General features: G+C 41.6%; 1 protein-coding gene across 1 annotated transcript in view; it reads right to left on the reverse strand.

Moving 5' to 3' along the window:
* The window catches only part of RNF213 (ring finger protein 213), a gene marked incomplete in the record, with an annotated part of 2,890,576 nt that overhangs the window by 134,399 nt on the left and 2,734,834 nt on the right, over positions 1 to 21,343 (reverse strand). Inside the window, 1 exon segment of the mRNA XM_044069632.1 lies at positions 6,624 to 6,701. Within this exon segment, the coding sequence (XP_043925567.1) occupies positions 6,624 to 6,701 (78 nt within the window).

The raw sequence follows: 21,343 nt of genomic DNA on the forward strand, positions 1-21,343 counted from the left end.
TGCCCCGCTAATAAAGCCCCAGCTTACTCTGTCAAATGCTTTCTCTGCATCAAGACCCACCAACAACAATGGTATTTTCTTACATTCTGCTTCCCAATGTATCATCAGTGTTCTGTTAATGCTATAAAATGTTTACCTCCCCTCCACAAAACCACGCTGATCCATATCTATCAAGTTTAATATTACTTTTGCCATTCTTTTAGCCATTATAGACATGAACACTATATAATCAAGGTTTAGTATTGATACTAGGCCTGTATGAAGCTGGGTCTGATGGATCTTTACCCTCTTTAGGTATTACAGCTACCACTCCTTTCTTCCAGGATATGGATACGTCTCCTCTTAAAATACTGTTAAATAAACCCTTCCAGAACTTTATTAGTTTTTTTTCTTCCAAGTTTCCAAACTTCCACAGGAATGCCATTTATTCCTCGGAAGTTTCCTGTAGACTGGTTATATTTCACAAATTTTACCTCATCTCCTCCTATCCTAACCATTAGTACTTGAGCGTCATCTACCTCTAACCTTGGCATATTTCTCTACTTATTAGAGACTCTCTTAAAATGGCATATTTCTCTACTTATTAGAGACTCTCTTAAAATTTCCAAGATATTTGTAATACCGCTACAGGATCTCTTGTTACCTTCCTTGTTACAGGCTCCCTAAACTTGGCAGCAGCCCTTTCTACTTTCTGTTGCCTGAGTCTTTGTGCTAAAAGTTTTAGTGCTATAGTGTTATTAGCAAAAAAAAAAAAAAAAAACAGTTGCTTAGCAGCAATCTTTCTAAAACTGGTACATATCATCGAGGTAATCTCTTATGTTTTGCTTAACATTCTGCAGTTGATCCTCCTCGTTCTGTGAGATTCACTTATTCTGCAATACTTTAATATTTGTCAGTCCCTCTAAAAAAATGTTACTTTTAAGCTTAGCTCCCTTTGTTTTATTTCCACACTATTTTTAAACTCTGTTAATTTTACTTCTCCGTAGCCATATTTTCAGAAGTACTTTCTCTGCTTCCAATTCCCTAAATTCCTCTCTTTTCAACAGATAGGTGGGAAAGTGCCAGTGTCTCATTTTTATTTCATTACCCTGTGTTTTCATTTTAGTTATTACTCTTGTATAATCTGAAATGGCTATTGGGTATGTATCAAGACCTTCCATTAAATGCAATGTTCCTGTGAAATGTAAATTCTGTCTAGCCTAGCCCAGTTTTTATATATCGGGGAATAATATGTAAATTCACTCTGAACTCCTATTACTAAATTCACATCTTCCATGCAAAATATTTTCATAAATTTCTTTAAAAACCTACCCTCCTTTGTTATACTTTCCCTTCTGAACCCCTACACACATCTTCACTGCTGCAAATCAAATTCTAGTCCCCACCTATAAGTAATATTCCTTTCTGAAAATGGATTATTTCTCCCACAATTTTGTTAATCTCCATTACAGCAGTTTCAGGTGGCACATAATGTAATGCTCATTCCTCGTCAGTAGCCCCTTAGCACTACAAATCTGTCATCATTACCTTTTTCATCCTCTTCTATCACTATTGGAACCTCTCTTGCAATTAATACAAGTACACTTCATTTCCATTGTTCCTGATATTCCACTGAATAACCACCCTGAAAACCCTTCCTTATCAAATTCACAAGGTCAGTTCTTACCAAGTGTGTCTTCTGTAACACAGCTATTTGCATTCTACATGTTTAATACAGTTCACTATTCTTTCTTTTTTTGTATTTATCTGTGAGATCACGGACATTGAAAGACATTACAGAAAGGATCATTGTATTAAAAATGATTATTCCCACATTTTATGTACAACACCCTTTTTGTTAAATATCTAGTTCCAGCTTTTGTGTTACGTGCATACACCGTTTGGCAGGTTGAACTTTTATATAGTTGTTTTTAGTTGTTTCTTGTCATATCCATTTGAGCCTATGTAATACCTTACAAAACTTTTTGTTTTACTGAAAGCTCTCAGAAACAAACCCCCAATGCCCCCCAAAACTTATTCATTTAATATTAACACACAAAACTATGTACATCTTCAAATATTGAAGTTTTACCCTCCTAATAGGGACAAATGTCCCAAACTGACAGCCACACTTACAGACTTGAGTTAACCTAAAAGAAAGGTTATCCATGAGCATGACGCAAGCCTATGCTTCTACTTCTGTATTATCTTTATAGCTATCCCAGCTCATAAAACCCCTGAATGCTTTCATAGAACATTATCTCTTAGACAGTTTCTCTTTTCTTTTTCTCCCTGCCAATTACTCTCCACCACACTCTAACTCATTTGTTTTCATCAGATTGCGTCCATGGAGACATGAGAACCAGACAATTGCTCTTTATCAGCTTGTTTCCATGGAGACATAAGGGTCAGATATAGAATTGCTACTAAGCAAACATTCATTTCTAGAAAAAAGCCTCATAACACTCAATAATTGTTTTCATTTACTTGATTTATCTAAAAGTTGTTACTAAATCAATCTAAGGTCCTTAATCTAGTCATCCCTCCATGCAAGAATGTGAAAAAGCACATTGATTTTTCTTTTCTCAAGCTCTTTCAACCATGCATTTTTTAAACTGAAGTGTCTATGTCAAAAGTGATAATTCAATAAAGGTGTTAAAAAAGAAAGAGAGAAGGGACAAAGAAGGGGGAAAAGAACAGCAATACCGGTTTACAATCTGCATTACACTTAAAATGACCGAGACAACTTTATTTTATAGCATGCAAAAAAACAGACACCACAAAATAGTACTATCAAGAAAATGTTTTTCTTTACTTATAGTTAATGTTCTCCCCTCTCTTCCCCTCTCCAAATACTTTTTCACAACATTAATGACATGAATTAGGGCATATTCTTTAGAGTCCACCACAAATCTAACAAATTCTAAAAAAGTCTAAAACTTCCAGATTTTCTTGTTCTGTCACATTTCATAAATATAATTATTGCATTGTAATCCAACATTAAGTTACTGGTTTTATTACTGTTCATCTCCCAAATCCTGTCTCTGCTTCATTTCCAAAGTACTCAATACTTCTAGTCAACTCTTGTGCTCCCTTCATTCTCTCCAAGATTTTCTATTGAAACAGTAAAAAAGGTTTCACTGGTAAATTCTCTCTGTGATCTTTATTGCCAGAAGAACAAGTAGCAAAATCTCCTTCTGTTTCACAGCTTACTTTTTGTTGGACAACTTTTGTATTTACTCTACAGCATGTACTTCATCAAAAATGAGTTTATTCCTCTAGGGAAGAATACCTTGAAGACAGCTATGTACAGCAGTTCGACTCTCACACCTGTGTCTCAAAATTCCCTGAATAGTGGAATGAATTTACTTATCTTTTGCCTGGTGTATAAACAGTAATCATTCGCCACAAAAATTGTCTTGTCTGCCACTTTTAGTATTTTGCCTTTCTGCCACAGTTTTATCAGAATCAACTCCTTCTGCTGGTACAATTGTATCTTTACTACTAAAGGTCTAGGTTGCTTTCTCACAGCCAGGTTTCAAGCATACATATGATGTGCTCTTTCAACTAACAACTCCTGCTGTGGAATACCAGCCCAGTTGCTTATTTGTGCTTTCATGAAATTAATGTAGTCCATCCAGCTTCTCTGGTACAGCAGAAAATCTCAGGTTTTCCCTATGTGCTCTAATTCTATTATTTTTTGAAACATCTCTTCTTGAGCAGTCTCATATTCAGCCAGTCTTTTGTTCCTTTCAGCCTTTGCTTTTTGCAACTTTATCAGCTCATCTGAGTATCTGTTTAAAGAGTCTTCCAATTTTTCTAGCCTTTTGTTTGTGCTGATATACTCCATCAGTGTTTCATTTATTTTTAACAGGTCTATGTGCAATTGTCTTACATCTTTTCTTGTAGGGTACTGGAAGTCATGTCTGGAGTTTGCAGTGCTTTTTGCTGAACAGCTGCAGAACTTTGCCCAGTCAATGCTTCTTCCTCACTTTTTGTAGCTCATTTTTCCAGGTGCTCTGCATTTCTTTTTTCATGGCATACAGGCAGTACACTTAATAGCCAGTTACTGAAATTTACCACAAATGTCTACTCGACTTCTCTGTTAAGTTTCTGTTTTCACACTGGATGAGGTAGAATAAAGCTGTTACTCAATGTACAGCCATCTCGGAAGTCCATTGCTTGTGAGTCTTGGTGCAGAGAAAGCATTTGACAGATTAAGGTGGGACTTTATGATCAGGGCAATGGAACCATTCCCATTCCCTGATAAAATGATAAGGTTGATTGGGAAGATATATGAGGGATTAGAGGTGAGAAAGTGGGTGGGGTCATCTCTAATTATTTTGGCTTGAACAGAGGAACCAGGCAAAGGTGATCTCTTTCCCTTTTGATATTTGCATTATATTTAGAACCACTGGTAAAGAGAATAAGGGACTCAGAAATTCAAGGATATAAGTAGTATGATAGTCAAGAAAAATGGCTCTATTTGCAGATGATATTATTTGGGTTTATGTTTACTGACTGAAGGTAACAGTGAATGGTTAATCTTCAAACACTTATAAGCATCAACTGTCCATTTATCAAATAGTTATATCATCATAGAGAACATCAGTGAATCCAATCCCTCTTTCCAATCTGGGAATGGGTAAAGAATGAGAAATATCAATTTGTAACCAATCATAAAATCTCCTCATTTCAGGAGGAATGTCTATCTGTTCCCCTAAAAAATATCTCATTGATACGGTCTATTGTCTAAATAAAAGAGAATTCCTCCAAATGAGGAAAGAAATTGCATTTTCCTCACAGTCAGGAAGACAGAGGTTTGTGAAACTGGCCAGCTGTTATTTCTTGGGTAGGGAAATAACCCTTATAGTCTAAATTATACTGCTGCAGGAGGGAATGAAGAACATCGGGAATTTTACTAAATTACAAAAAATTACACAGAAGTCTGTTTTTGGTGTGAACATTTCCAATTTTCAAGATTGTTTACTATATCACAATAAATGCTTACATTGTGTCACTTTTTAAGTTAAACAATGTATCAATGACATTAATACATACAAAACAGAAACAAGCTTGGAAAAAAGGACGGCAACTTTATATGTGAAATGGCTAAAAATACAAAGTGATTTATGTTTTTTAAACATTTGATCAGTTTCTGACTACCCACTGTACTTCCACTTATCATCCTTAAAGGACAACAATGGGATTCTATTATTAAATGCTCAACTTCTCTGTCCTTTTTCTCCCTATTTATTGTCTGCATTAAGAATAAACAACACAGCATTTGAGATATTTTTAAATTGACTGTTTCTCTCTACTAGCACAGTATCTTACTGTACTGTGGTGGTTTCACTTTCAAAAAACTTTTATCCCGCCCCTGCTGCAGTCTCAAATTCACTGATGTCATCAAGGCCACTGAATACAGGAAGTTTTCTGGCCAGTTGCCTCCCCAAACTGACATTACCATGACTGTCCTAAAAACCCATCCATGCTGTGATGTCAAAGCTCCCTTGTCCTTCCCCTATCCATACAGAAAGTAAAGGCTAGAACAAGGAAACAGTACATTTGTCAAGTCAACTGCTGTGAGCTGTCAATCACAGCAGGTAACAGCTCAAATTACCCCTAGCACTTTGACAGCTAGGGATGTTAGGTGTGAAGGGAAATGGGAGATGAGTCATAGTAGTACAATCCAGGCTTCACAAAAAAAATGCAGTTTAGCCATTCTAAAAAGAAGCAGCAGTAAAAAGCAATTTGAAAGTCTGTTCTGTGGCATTTGCACTGTTTGTGTTTTAAGTAGTCATTGAACGGTATGAATGCTACTTAAAACTCACTGACTGAAAGACAGCAGTGTATGTATGTAAAATCAATGCAGTGGCAGGCGCTTTAGGAAGAAAGAGGCCTGCATGATGTAACTTTTTACAGACGAGCACTGCATTTTGGGATATGTAGAGGCAGACTAAAGAATCAGAATTACTTCAAAATGCCAGACCGCATGTGGTCAGACTCAAAAATTATGTATAAAAATATTTAAAAAAAAAACCTGTAAATAGCTCTGGAGTGGTGTTAAAATGTAGGGAAAAAAAACTAACAATGATTTAAACATGTTTTTTTGAGTCTGTGGGTGTCGATCTTATTTAATGGAGGAAGCACTGCAACTATCATACTTGCAGAGTTTTTTTTTCCTATGGTCCTGCCATTTCATTTCTCTGCCAACCACTAAAAATGCTGCTGGTGCAGAGTGGGTTTAGCACTGGACTACTACTCACTCACATTAGCAATGCAGCCTTACAGAAGCCATGTCACCCTTGTTATCTGGACAGCACTTAAGTCCTTAGTTTCCAGAGAAAAATTTAATACTGGGATGGATTCCCTGGATGTCCTCACCCTCTCTAACAGAAGATAAGCTTAAACTTGCGGTATCATTCCTCCCCCATTGATGTCATCCCTCGACACTCACAAGGCAAGGAAAACTCAAACTGCCAGTGGCACAGGTGGACATTCTGCTTCTTCAGACCTGCCAGCCAAGTGGCCGTCAACTTTCAGTTTCTAATAATTAATCCACTTAACCACTGCTTCCTTAAGAGGATTTAAAACATAATATGCAATAAAGCACACTGGCAATATTTTGGTAGTGTACTCACCTGATCTACTTTTGCCTTCAGATCTTTAAACATGTTCTCATAATTCCGATCCTGCCTGTACACCAAAGTGGGAATTCCCTAATGCATAAAGAAAAAATATATATATTCAGTTAGCCAGACAGACGTAAAAAATATTCTTTACAACCTGACTCACTAAATCTGACACAGTTTGTATGCTTTTCCATGTTGATTATACTGACTAATGTATGTTTCACAGACAAACCCCCCCCAACACAGGTAAAGTTATTTTGTTTTAAGTTCCATGGCCTTCCTTCAGCTACAACCTAGTTACAGAAAATAAAATTTAAGTAATGCAATATTATATGAAATAATCAGGACATACAATAGTCATTTAGGACAAGTAACAGCATCAAGTAAAAAAAAAACAAGTAAAAAGAATACCACAAAAAGACTGTTCTGTAAATATGAAAAAGAGTAGAAAATTACGAAGAAATATTTAACTATTAAACTGTGCTACATTCCTACACCAAAAAAACACGTTTTACCTTAACTGCTTTATCTAACAGAACTGATCTAACTAAACTAAGCAAACAAGTTCTCCCTGTAATCTCAATTTTTTACTCATATCCATTTGAGTGTTTTTTTTTTCAAGGAAATTCAGTTGTAATCTTTTATGATGCTATGTCATATGGCCAAACTGTATCAAAACCCATGTAAACTGATAAAACCAAATGTAATATAACCCATCTTCTTAATTAGAAATGTATAAGAACTGCACATCCTACTTTTACAAAAACTGTATAATAAGTATACACAGACCTTCTAAAGTTTTTCAAATAAATAAACCCAACACACTTTTCATAGATGAAGTGTGTAACTTAAGTTTACTTTCACTGTTTATTGTCTCTGAGCCAGGGTCATGGCTGAAAAGGTTCACTTGATCAGTCCACCTACTTGGTTACCAAATAGTAAATAATAAATGAACAAGTATATCTAACCAATAAATAGAAGACGCAAACATGAAATACTGACCTAGTTGGGCATACCCCCCCCCCAAAAAAAAATTGCATTGAAACAAAGCCCCATACATTTTCCCATTACATCCCTTACTAATTATAATCAACACCTGAGATGCACACACAAAACCACTACCACCAGTGGCATACCAGTACAGTACAGTAAAGTTAAAGATGGTCAAGAAAAAAATTCTGAAGGGCAAGCTGCTGAAATTCCTGGATGACAACTACTTCGCTAATGGTCAACAGTATGACTTCACATAGCAATGGTCTTGCTCATCTGGACTGACACAGTTTTATGACTTGGTGAAAGCACATTTGTGTAAAGAATAGTTGTGTAAAATCTTACCATAACCATAGATGTCCTTCTCTTCCATGTTGCAGTATTCATACTATGGGATTTCCAGCCCTCAGGTAACCCGACATCTGCTCCTATACAAAAGCTTAAGTCTGTCTGCCGTAGGTGCGTGAAACATCACACGTAGGGCCATAAACCCATGGAGTATATATGTGACATCGGCATGCACAGACCTCAGATTGAAGCCCAGAGATGAGACTATAAGGCCAAGGAGAAGCAAAAGCAAATGTCCCTGCAGGGCTGTAGAAAGACTGGCCTGTAGGAAGGGGATACATCGGAGAAGACTGAGGATACCAGGGGGTTGGAGGGTGGAATGGAATACTACAACATGGAAGAGAAGGACATCTATGGTTATGGTAAGATTTTACACAACTATTCTATATCCTTCTATTCCCATGTTGCAGTATTCATAATGTGGGAGAGTACCACAGCTAGGAGGAATGTTGGGAGGTGGCAGAGGTAGACGATTTCAAGAATCCCTGCAGGATTGCCTGGCAAATCCTGCCCTGGCTCTACAGATGTGGTTGAGCTTGTAGTGCTTAGTAAAAGTATGGACTGTAGACCAGGTGGCTGCTTCCACGTTGGAGGCTGTATCTAGCCCTTTCATGAAGGCCTTTAAGGTAGCCATGCCTCTGGTAGAATGTGCTCGCACTCCTTGAGGCAATGGTTTGTGATGATGACAGTAGCAAAAGAAGATGGATTTCCTGATCCAGGAGGAGATAGTTTGTTTGGAGACTGCCTTTCCCAAAGCCATGGGATGGAAGGAAATGAACAGTTGGCCAGATTTTCTCAAGGAATTAGTTTTGTCCAAGTAGAATCTCAGTTGTCTATGTACATCCAAGGAATCCTCTCTGCAGAGTTAGTAGGGGAGGGGGAGAAGGTGGGTAGGTGAATAGACTGGTTTAAGGATGGTTCATTTACTACTTTGGGCATAAAGGAGGCGTTTGTGTGTAGGGTCAATCTGTCATTGTGAAAGGTGATTTAAGGAGGGCAAGCCATCAGGGCCTATAATTCAGGCACTCTTCTAGCAGAGGCAATGGCCACTAATAGAATGGTTTTCCATGTGCACATTTGAAGAGAAGCTGTGCTGGTGGGCTTAAAAGGGGGTAGGGTAAGCTTTTCCAGCAGAAAAGCTGAAGTCCCAGGGAGGAGGGATGGGTTTTCTTGGTGGTCTGATGTGCAAGACCCCTCTCAGGAAAAGTTTTACATCCACTCTGGAAAAAAGAGGTAGCTGTAAAGGCAAGCATGCAGAAATGGCAGAAAGATGGACCTTGACAGAAGCGTAAGATAGTCCCTCCTTAATGAGTTCACTAGTATAGTTCAGGGCAAGGGGTGGATCTGCCAGAAATGGGTCCTTGTCTCTAAGAGAACACCATTTCGAGAATCTCTGCCATACAGACAAATATTTTTTTTCTAGTAGTTGGTTTCCTAGCCTCCCTCAGGACTGATAGCATGTCTTCTGATTAGTGTTGTCTAAAAGGGATTAAAAGTTGATCACCCAAAAAGTTAGGTGCAGTAAAGACAGTTGTGGGTGAAGGCGGGATCCTGTTGCTGCGTTAGTAGGTCCACCTTGTGGGGGAACTTGTGATGACTGCCCTTGGCAAGGGAAAGCAGAAAGGGGAACCAGTGTTGCCTTGGCCAATAGGGCATCACCAGCAAGATTTTTGGTTGCTCCTTCTTGATTTTCAGAAGGACTCTCTGAATTAGAGGAAAGGGAGGGAAGGCGTATAGGAACATTCCCTTCCATGTAAAGCTGAAGGCATCCACTCTTGGGGCTAGTGGTGAGTGAGTCCTGCTGCAAAATTTGTTTAGTTGTCTATTCTGAGGGGAGGCAAACAGATCCACTTGAGCTGTGCCCCACTGGTGGACTATGTGTAGAAAGGTATCCCTGTGCAACATCCATTTGTGTTGCAGAGAGGAGGTTCTGTTAAGCAAGTCCACTTGCTTGTTTTCCTGAGAGAGGATGTATGAAGCTTTCAGGAAGAGGCCATGTTTTGCTGCGATTTCCCAGATTTGCAGGGGTATCCGACATAACTGGTATGCCTTTGTCCCTCCTTGTTTGTTTAGGTACCACATGACAGTAGTGTTGTCTGTCACAATGTGGAGTATCCCTCGTTGCAGGATGGAAGGAAAACGTTTAAAGCTAGCAGGACAGCAGTCATTTCCCTGACATTGATGTGTTATTTTTGCAGGGCAGAGGACCAGCACTGCTGTACTCTGTAGCCCTGCAGGGTTGCTCCTCACCCTAGGTCTGATGCATCTGTGGGAATAAACGGAGTAGTGGGAGGGAGCTGCAGAGGAATTCCCTGGTTGCTGGAAACCTGCTGAATCTAACACTTCAGCTCTATTTTTAAGCAGGGCAGAAGGGGGATGGGTTTGTCTAGAGGCTGTTGGCTCTGAGACCAAACATTCTTTAAGTACCACTAGAATTTCCTCATGCACATCCTTGCTAGTGGGAGCATGGAAATGGTGGCAGCCATGAGACCTATAGTTTGCAGAAACTGTCTTACAGTCAGGTGCGATTCTGTCAATAGGCTTAGAAAATGGGAGGAGAGGGACTGTATTTTGTCTGGAGGGAGGAAGGATCTCATTAGATCTGTTCTGATTCTGCATCCAAGGAAAACCTTGTCCTGTTGTGGGAGGAGAGAGGATTTTTGAAGGTTGAGGGTAAAACCCAGTTTGTGCAGTAGGGACATGGTGAATTGGAGATGGGTAAGAAGGGTGGACTCTGATTCTGCCAAAATGAGAATGTCGTCCAAGTAAGGGTAGATTTGTACTCCCTTGGTTACGCAATGTGCAACGGCTGGGGCTAAGCACTTGGTAAAAACTCTGGGTGCCGTATACATGCCAAAGGGCAAAGCAGTAAATTGAAAATGAGAAGAGGGCCTAGAGAAGCGCAGGAATCTCCTGTGGGAGGGTGTGACTGGGATGTGCAAGTGTGCATCTTTTAGGTCTAGAGTGACCATGAAGGCTTGAGATGAGATGAGATGAGGGGTAAAAGATTTTGAAGGGGGGGACCTGTAGGAACAGGTTTAGGTATGAGAAGTTCAGGATAGGTCCTCCAGGGGCCATCCTTTTTTGGGACTAAGAAAAAGCAGGAGTAGAAGCCTAGTCCCTCCTGTCCTGAGGGAACTGGTTCTATGGTTCCTTGGGAGAGAAGTTCCTGCAGGATGGGAGGAAGTAGAGGGAGTTGATTTTTGGGAGGGCAAGTATCTTTTTTGGTGTAGGTTTTTCTTTCCAGGATAGAAAATATCTGTTTTGGATGATGGAAAGAACCCACAGATCTGAACTGATGGTTTTCCAGAAGGGAAGGCATAGGTAAGGTGAGCGGACAGGGGCACTTGGGCAGGTCAGTCATGCAGAGGAATGTCCCCCTCTATCTGAAAGGACTGTTTGTTGGGGGGGGGATTGAGGGGGTCTGGGATAAGGTTGTCTCCGAGGTCCCCTACATGGGCCGGCAGTAAAAGGGTGAGAGGTGGAAGGGGCCCTTCTGACAAAGGATGTTTTGGCTGGGTAGTTCATGTAGTATCTGGGCACCGGGGACACCAGCAAGTGCTTAATGACCTGCAGCTCCTTGCTTTTTTCTTGCAAGTTTTTGAAAAGCTCTGCAGCATTTAAAGGTTGCTGTCCAGAGGAGCATCCATGATTCTGGCTTTAAAATCATCTGGCAGAGGCTGTAATCTGAGCCAGGAGTATCTGCACAAGGCCAATGCAGTGGCAGCAGATCTGTCAGCTGATTCTACTGCGTCATAACTGCAACAGATAAGAGTGTCTAGCTACTTGTGTGGCAAGGGACAGTTTGGAGGTAATGTCTGATTTGGCTGGACAGTCCGGGGTGGAAGCCAATAAAGTGGTGGCCTGAGAAACCAGGTCTAGGGCATACTTCACCATATGTGTTTGGTAATTTATAACCCTGAAAGCTAGGGTGGAGGAGGTGTATAGCTGTTTTCCCATTCTGTTCATAGCTTTGCTGTCCTTATCTGATGACAGTAGATAGAGAACCAGAAGGCAATTGCCTAGACTGTCTGTTTGGGGATACTGCAATAACTGCTGGGTCGGCCGGGGGGGGCTTACTAGGAATTTGTAATCATCAGGTAATTTGTAAACTCTATCTGACCTTTTAGGGGCAGGAGAATGAGAGTCTGGGTTCTTGGAAACAGAACTGAGGGCATCCAAGAAGGCTGGGAGCACTGGAGGGATGGCTGAAGGTGAGGAACAGTCAAGCTGGAAGAAGCTCAAAGTATCTCTTTTGGGTTTCAGAAACTAAGGAAGTATCCCACTTGAAATACTCTCTTGTTTTTGAAATAGTCTCCCCAAATGAAACAGCCTCAGGTAGGGAGTCCCCTTCAATAGATTCCTCGTCAGGGGAATAATAGTCTATGGGAGAGGCAATCTGAGAGACATGGGAGACAGGTTCCTTAGAGGAGGAGTAAGACTGGTCAGGGTCATCTTGAGTAACTGCTTGCTGAGTAGTAGTTAAAGGCAGGGAGGAAGCAGAGGCCGGCCTAGGACTCCACACATGAATGCTGGTGGGAGTAGGGCCTGTAGGCCTAAGTGCCATAAAGGCCTGCATCAAAGAAAAATTGAAGGATTCCCAATCTGGGACTGCTTGAGGCATCGAGCGCAAGTGTTTCATTTTTTGTTTCCTTTTTGTAGGAGTGGGAATCCAGGTAGGTAGGGAAACCGAGGCCTGCACTGGAGTAGGAGAAGTCTTAGCTGGCTGATCAAGCAATGGTTCCCCCTCGACGTTGGTTATGTCCAACGTCTGTATCAACTCCGCTGACATGCTCTCCGTAGCTACTGACACAGCCTCTTCCAGAGGAACCACCGGAGTAATCGGGTGTCCCTTGGCCCCTAGAATGGCAGTCGGCGGAACATCCGAAGGCGGAGCGGCATCTGGAGAAGGCTTGCAGACCTTGGCCTTCTTCCTAGGTCATTCGGCTTGGGCAGCCAACTCAGGATCCATCCTAAGTCTGAGGTGTTTAAGCCTTTGATTTTCTAAATACAGATTTAACGTGGCCAGACGGCTGTGTAAGGTCTTGAGTACAAAGGATTGACAAATAGAGCAGGCCTTATGGTCATGCTCTCTACCTAGGCAAAAGAAACAGCGGTCATGGGAGTCTTTGTGTGGATTCCAGCGCCTGCAACTGCATTTACTCTTTTTCTCCGACATTGGCTAATAGAAAAACTACAGCAACCAAGCTAAAGCTTAAGCAAGAGTAAACAAGGCAAACCCCAATGGGGCACTTATCTTTTCAAAGTCTTCAGACGTAGGAGCGAAGCGGTTGAAGCTATCGTCGTCTGTGGCTCAAACGTTCTGAGGTCTGTGTGTGCCAATGTCACATTTATACTCCATGGTTTATGGCCCTATGTGTGACGTCCCACGTACCTACGGCAGCCAGGCTTAAGCTTTTGTATAGGAGCTGACATCGGGTCACCTGAGGGCTGGAAATCCCACAATATGAATACTGCAACATGGGAATAGAAGGACATGTTGCAATTACCCATAACAGTAGATGTTCAAATTCCTCACTGCTACAAGATCCCTTAGGCTACATGGGTTGTTGTCTAGGAAACAACAACTGGCCAGCTTCAAAAAGCACTGGCTCCCCCCACTCCTTTACTCTGACTGATGACTGGCTACTCCCAAGGCAGGTACTCAGCATTCAGTGTAAATCTTTCTTCAAGACTTTCTTCCAGCACAAAGAGAGAGCAGCCTAACAACCTTGAACTAGCCAACTAAAAATCCCAACATTTATAGTAGTAACAATCATAACTTTACTGTATAGGTTCATAGGTTGTTAATAGGCTAACAACCACTAGGGCCCTTGCAAACTTAATTGCACACCCCAAACCATTTGGGTCTAGGGTTGCCACCTTTCGTTGTGGCCAAAACTGGACCAAGGCCACACTCCTTGCATCTCCCACAACCCTATCACCCCTCCAGTCTCCCACCCACACTTTCTACCCATTTCATGACATCATCGCCATGTCAGATGAGGGGAATGCCTTATTTTTCTGTTTGCAATGCCTTCTTTCTGCCAATTTACTAGGCTTTTCTGGAAAACAAAAAACAAAAAACAAAAAAAAAAAAAAAAACATAGCAAATCTGCTGAGTTAACAAACTCGGTCAGTCTGTTTCTTTTTTTGTTTGCACAGTGTTTTCCAGGCTACTGGACAATCGATTTGATTTTCAAATAGTCTTAAAAAAAAACAAATAGGTGGCAATGCAGTTTGGGTCCCAAGTATCATAGAGGACGGCATGTTAGTAGGCAGGTAGCTAAGGATTTGTAGGTGGTGGTAGTTAGGATAACACTTTTCTTATCGACAGCCTCTGTCCATCAGGTACATAGGAGCCAGACCGGGGTAAATTTACGATTACTCATCCAAATTGTTGAGGTTTTTATTGAATAGAGTCAGGGATGAACTGTGTTTTACATGAATGGGGAGCCTTTTCCTTAGTACAGGGATCCTTTCTTACACATACCTGTATTTCCATCATGTTCTGATTATGTTACAAGCGAAGTTCATATCACTGGCTCTAATGTTTCTGGTGTTGTTTGTACTGTGCATGTGCAGCACATCCATCAGGACCAAGTCTGAGGAAGCCCAGCAAGCCAGGCAAAGACCACTCTCAGCAGCCTGTAGGAAATGGAATACAGAGACAGAGCCTTAAGGTTATCTGTGTAGGACAGGGTATTCATGTCTTGAATTCTACTGGTGAGAGACCTTTGTGGACATTTCAATTTTTGCAAATGTCTGGTTAAACACATGCCAAAGGGGCCACTGTATGCAATGAGAGGTCTGATAAGGGCCAGGTAGAGCGGTACCATAATTTCCTTGGACCTGGATGCCATTCCTTTACCTATAAGTTGGGAGACATAGAATGATTTTCTTATTATCTTAGCTACATGATGGTCAAAGGCATATGTTCCCAGATCCCTGCCTTCTTGATCGACTCTTAGGGGTGTTTTATCGATGGAGCAATTAACTTGCACTGACAGTGTCCCAAAGAGCATTATAATGCAATTTTTGGCATTGAGTTTTAGGCCATGGCTTTGGCACTATTTGTCTGTGTTAAACCCACCTGCAAGATGGTTGTGTCTTGGGGGAATCTATAATAGCTCCCAATTTACAGTCATCTGCAAACCTGGTGAGCCAGAGGTCTTGAATATCAGCCTTGACATCCAAGAAGTAGATGCCAAATGGAAGCAGGCCCAGCATGAAGCACTGGGGTACTCTGCTGGTGACCGGTCTCTTGGTGATGGTGGTCTCACCAATCCTGACTTCTTGGGTCCTGTCCATGTTGGTCAGTACCGGATCCAGTATGTTTGAGCTTCTGGTTGGAGCATGCACTACCTCTTTCAGGGAGATTATATTAATAATGTCCATAAAGTGTAATGCATGTGAGTTTGGGACAGTGCACACATCACAGTCTATACAAAGGTAGTTAAAGTCATATATAGGGTGTTTGGTTGGATGGTGAGTGCCTCTAATAGGTTGGTTGAGAGTTGAGAGACTCTAGGGGTATAGATGGTGATCTACAGCTAGCCATGACATGGTGAGGGACCTTACCTCTGATGACTTGCACGTAGATGAGCTTCACGGTATCACCCTGTTTATCGAACCTGGAGGTATGTTTGTTGCTAACATAGATCAAAACACCCTGTTGCTGGTCCAAATGTGTGTAATGCACTGCAGCCTTGCAGTTTTGGAATACCTTCTATTGCTTTAAACAAAGTCCTGGTCACAGCATAGATGCCTACATTCTCCAGAATGAGGATGGCTTGAAAGATGTGGAGATTTTTGTTTACTCTCAGAGCACTGAGCAGCAACACCTTGAGGTTGCCTAAAAAAGGCTTAAAGGGGGCGGGCAAAGTTTTAGCCAAAATCTGGAAGCGTAGGAAGAAGATGTGCAACCCATACTTGGCAAACTGACATGGTCTTTTGACCATGTTCTCCCATGCTGACAGATATTAGATCCCCCTGGAATGACACCAGAAACTAAGCCACTTATTAAAATTGATCATTTGTGTTTGTGTGTGTGTGTGTGTGTGTGTGTGTGTGTATTCTGAACAGTATGTGTGAGGGATGTAATGTGGGTATTCCTGACAACCTCACTGTATGCGAGATTTTTGCCTCCAAGGAAGTGGTATATTTACTTTCTTGCATACCGTATTATTTTCTTTCATGATTAACTGGCTGTTTGACAAAATGAGACAACTGCTACATTGCCTTAGCATGTCCAAATCTGCCAAGCTGACCAGAGGGACACTTGGAAATTGCATATCCATGTTGTCCGGTCCTGTAACAGGGTTGGTTGCTTAGGATTAAGGATTGTGTTTTAACAGGAGACTCTTAGGTAGTTTTCTGGGGTTAAGGCAGGATATTATATAATACTAGGATATGGTAGGGCTTTTTGATGTGCAAGCCAGCTGCTCTAAGCTTACGTCTACACAATGTCACACTGTTAACAGGTTTTGGATCTAATCCTAACTTAACTGGCAAATTTTATTGTCTAGGTGTTTACTACTATACAGGGCACTGCTAATTGCCTCAGCTCCATGGGTAGCTCTGTGGGTTTAACACTGGACTACTACTCAGTCACAGAAGCAATGCAGCCTTACAGCAGCCATGTCACCCTTGCTATCAGGACAGCACTTAAGTTCTTAGTTTCCAGAGAAAACTGAATACTGAGATGGACACCCTGGATGTCCTCACCCTCCCTAACAGTAGATAAGCTGAAAATGATTTACAGTACAGAAAAAACATATGCCCTCTAGCCAATAAATAACTTTTTCCTGCAGTGCTTCCAAACTCGGAGAGCCCATGTAAACATATTTTGCCACAAAATGTCTAACACTGGAATTTGTTAATGTAAAAGCACAGAAAAAGTAGCTATCAAGTACACACTAAACAAATGACTAGCAGTGCTTCCCAACTCAGAGAGACCAGGTAAACACTTTATGCCACAAGATGTCTGATCCTGGAATTTCTTAATGTAAAAAGAACAGCAAAGGTAGTTCTCAAGCGCACATTAAACAACAAAAAAACTACAACTATGTACAACAGTAGTGGGATGGAGGGTGGGAGTGGCTACCTGCAGCAGTGAAGAATTCAAACATTTACTGTTTTGGTTAAGTGCCACTTACACAACTGTACTATGTTCATCACTCCCATTGCTGCAGTAGCCCTTAGGCTATACGGATTGATTACCAAAGGCTATCCATCCTGGGTGGAGGAAGAATAATGATCCAACAGCCCCTGGAGAATGGCCCTAGAAAGTGTGACGTGGACCTAGAAAAAGAATCAGGTTGTAATGCTTTGTAAAAAGTATGTGTAGAGAACCACATAGTGGCTGCAGAATGCTTATAGATTGTCCATCCCTTTCCAGCATGCTATCAGTTTAGAAAAAGGCTCTAGTAATATGTGCCTTAATACTGCCTGGAATGGATTTGCCATAGTGGGAATAACATGCTATCAATTTAGAAAATGCTCTAGTAATGTGTGCCTCGATATTACCTGGAATAAATTTGCTGTAGTGGGAAAACATGCTATCAGTTTAGAAAAAGCTCCAGTAATATGTGCCCTGATACTGCCAGGAATGGATTTGCCATAGTGGGAATAACGTGCCATCAATTTAGAAAAAGCTCTAATATGTGCCTTGATACTGCCTGAAATTAATTTGCCATAGTGGGAATAACATGCGACCAATTTAGAAAAAGGCTCTAGTAATACGTGCCTCAATCTGGAACGAATTTGCTGTAGTGGGAATAACATGCTACCAATTTAGAAAAGGCTCTAGTAATATCTGCCTCGATACTGCCTGGAATTGGTTTGCCATAGTGAGAACAACAAAAAATAATTGCTAAGGACAACCATCTGGAAATGGTCTGTCTATAAGAAATAAATAACTGGTCATCTTTTTTAAAGGGCTTAGTTCTGTCACAATAGTAACTGAGCAGCCTATTTTCTTTCAGAGTAAGCAGAATCATTTCTATCCATTTTTTAGGGTAGAAAACTAGAAGGCTGATGGCTTGATTCAATATAAACTCTGAAATAAGTCTGTGTATGAATCACAGGAAGTTACTAGGCTATTGGCCCTGTGGCCCTTACAAGCCTACCCAAGAATAAAGTCCATGTTCCAACAAGTCAGCACCCTATGCTTCTGTCCAGCAGTAATATAGGTGGAATCCCAGGGGTGTATTCTCTGTTCCCCATCCAGTTATCCAGGTTGTGCTTAAAAAGGTTTAATGAGGTACTCTGCTTTACATGGAGAGGGAGTCTATTCCACAAAAGGGGGAGTTCTCTGGGATACAAATCTGTCCTGCCAACAAGTCCGATTGATGTCACAGACCAGGTTGAGGTCTCGCATGTGGGTTACTCGAGTGGAGCTTGACTTGCGAATATGCAGCAGTCCCATCAGGCCGGGGTCTGAGATTGCTTTGTATGCCAGACAGAGGTCACCTCTGAGGAGTCTGTAGGAGACTGAGTAGAGGGATAGATCTTTTAGCCTATCTGTGCAGGGTAGATGTATGAGGTCCTGGATTCTCTGGGTGAGGAATCTCTGTGGTCTCTCCAGCTGCTGCATGTGCTTTGTGAGGTACATGCTGAAAGGGGCACTGTATTCAATAATCGGTCTTATAAGGGAAGAATACAGGGACGTTATGACCACCTTGTCCCTGGATGAGATACCCTTACTAATGAGGTGGGACATGTAGAAAGCTTTCTGTACAACAGAGGCAAAATGGTGGCCAAAAGTCAGTTTGCTATCAACCTGGGTTCCCAAGTTCCTTATGACTGACTGTGTCCTTAGTGACCCTCTTGGAGGATATCCACATCATTAGGGGAATTGATGACAGCACCCAGCTTGCAGTCATCTGCAAACTTGGTCAGTCATAACCCACTAGATTTGGCCTGCACCTGTGAGAAGTATATCCCAAACAGCAGAGGCCCTAAGACCGATTCGTGGGGTACACAGCTTGTTACAGGTCTACTACTTGAGGTGGCTTCCCTTATTTTCACTAGGTGGGTTCTATCAGTGAGCCAGTTTGCTGCCCATCTGGTAACATATGGATTGATGCCTAGTTGAGAGAGTTTATCTATTATACCTGGGTGGGGAATGGTATCAAAGGCCTTGGCCAGGTCAAGGTAGGCGGGGTGTGCACCGTCTTACTCTCATCTATGGCCTTGGTGACTTTCTCAAAGAAGCTGACCAAATTTAACAGGCATGACCTCCTCTTGACAAAACCAAACGGTGTGGGATCAAGTGTCTGGAGGTTGCCAATGTCCTTGTTAATGAGGTCCATGATAATCCACTCCATGACCTTGCAGATAAGACTAGTTAGGCTGATGGGGCTATAATTTTCTGGATCGGTGGATGCTCCCACCTTTGTGCAAAAGGATGACAATAGCTGTCCTCCACTCAGCTAGGATGAAGCTGGTACTCAGGCTTTGGCTGAATAAAGTGCCTAATGGTGCTGCAAGTTCCTGCCTGAGTTCATGTAGGATGCAGCCTGGGATGTTATCAGGTCCCATGGAGGCTGTATTTTTTGCCTTTGAGAGGGCAGTGATGACTTGCTCCCTGGAGATAAGGGGAGGGGGGCAGGTACTGGGTATGTCCTGTTTTACTGATGGGAGGACAGGGGAGTGAAGTTTTCACTGAAACTGTCTGCCAGCAGGTTGGCTAGATCTACAGGGTTTGTGTATGTGGTGTCCTTGACCACCAGTTCTGAGCAGATCTGGGTGTTTCCCTTGAGACTGGGAACATATGTGAGGAAAGCCTTATGACAGTCTTTAGTGGATGTGGTCAGTTTGGACTCGAAGTTTGCTTTGGAGGATTTCACTAGTGCTCTTATTTATTTATTCAGGCTAAGGAGAGATTGCTTCCAATTAGACACCCACTCCTTCTTGGTCCTGGACAGCAATTTTTTTTCTTTTTATTAGAGTGTTTATTTAGTGCAGATGTCCACCAGACAAGTTTACTCTTCCTTGAGGAGAATGACTTTGTCCTGTCTGGTATTCCTGATTCCATGCAGATATATACATGATTATATAGTGCTTTGGTGTAAGTTTGGACATATTTGCCAGTTTCTGTGGAGGGGGAGGGGGGCTGTGAAGCTGTTTTATACCTTCCCTTAGGAGGTTGTAATCAGCTTTGGAGAAGTTTTTTTGTTTGACCATAGCTAGGGGGTTGGGGGAGATGGTGACTTTGAAAATGACTGCTCTGTGGTCGGACCTTACCAGGGATGATGACACTGTAGGGATGCTGCAGTGGCTACTCATGCTGGTAAATACCAAGTTCAAGATATTTTCACCTCTTGTGGGGGTGTTAACCAACTGGTCCAAGGCATTTGCATTGACAAAAATCAAGAAATCTCTGGGCATTTGTGTTTTGGCATGAGTATTTCTTCCACTCTGTGGTTGGATAGTTAAGTTGCCCAGTATCAGGGTAAAGCACTGAATCTTTATAGATTCAAAGAGGTCCAGGTAGGTGGAGTAGGCATCTTGAGTCTGAGTTGGAGGCCTGTAGCTAGCTATGATTTCAATAGGGGTTTTGTCAATTGTTAACTACACCTGGAGTATTTCATGAGTATCATACTGTTTGACCAGCCTAGAGGTGTGTATGTCTTTTATAAATATTGCACTGAATGAGGGTTTTTTGTTAAGAGAGACCCCATCCCTGTGAAAAATGAGATAGGGTTAGCCCACTATGAGTAGTTACAACTCAGATACTCTTCTTGCAAATGTCAGAGCAATGATAAGTACAGTGTTCAAAGTTAAGAACCATAAATCAACTTTATGGGCAGGTTCAAATGGTAACAGTCAATTTCTCCAGCACATAGTTGACATCCCAAATTGAAGCAACCTATTTACAAGTAGGTTTCATATGTAAAACTCCTTACAGAAACATTTTCACAACAAACTGAGAAGAAAGAGGAGAATCCATGGGCAGCCATGCTGAAATGGCCACAAGATGAACCTTTAAAGAAGAATATGCAAGGCTACAGAAAAGTAACCCACACAAGTATTTGAGCACCAGTAGTACAAAATCCCTGATAGATCCATGGTTATTGTTTAGGCACCAACTAAAAAATCACTTCCACTGACCAATATAGGATTTTCTAGTAGCAGGCCTTGCCCCATTTAACACCTGCTACACATCCTCATGAAATAGGTTCATAGGAGGTTACTAGGCTAATGGCCCTAGGGCCCTTACAAGCCTAGCTAAGTTCAACCTTTGTTCCCTGAAGAGTCTAGAGATATGGTCTATGTTATAAGCAGATCTAAATCAGCACCGAATGCCCCTATCCAGGAGGGATACAGGTGAAACTCCTGGAGTGAATTTGCAGTTTCCCATCCAGTCATCCAAGTTACATTAAAAA

The sequence above is a fragment of the Protopterus annectens genome, chromosome 4.part0, assembly GCF_019279795.1.
Source record: "Protopterus annectens isolate FY-2018-M chromosome 4.part0, PAN1.0, whole genome shotgun sequence".
NCBI classification, from domain to species: Eukaryota; Metazoa; Chordata; order Ceratodontiformes; family Protopteridae; genus Protopterus; species Protopterus annectens.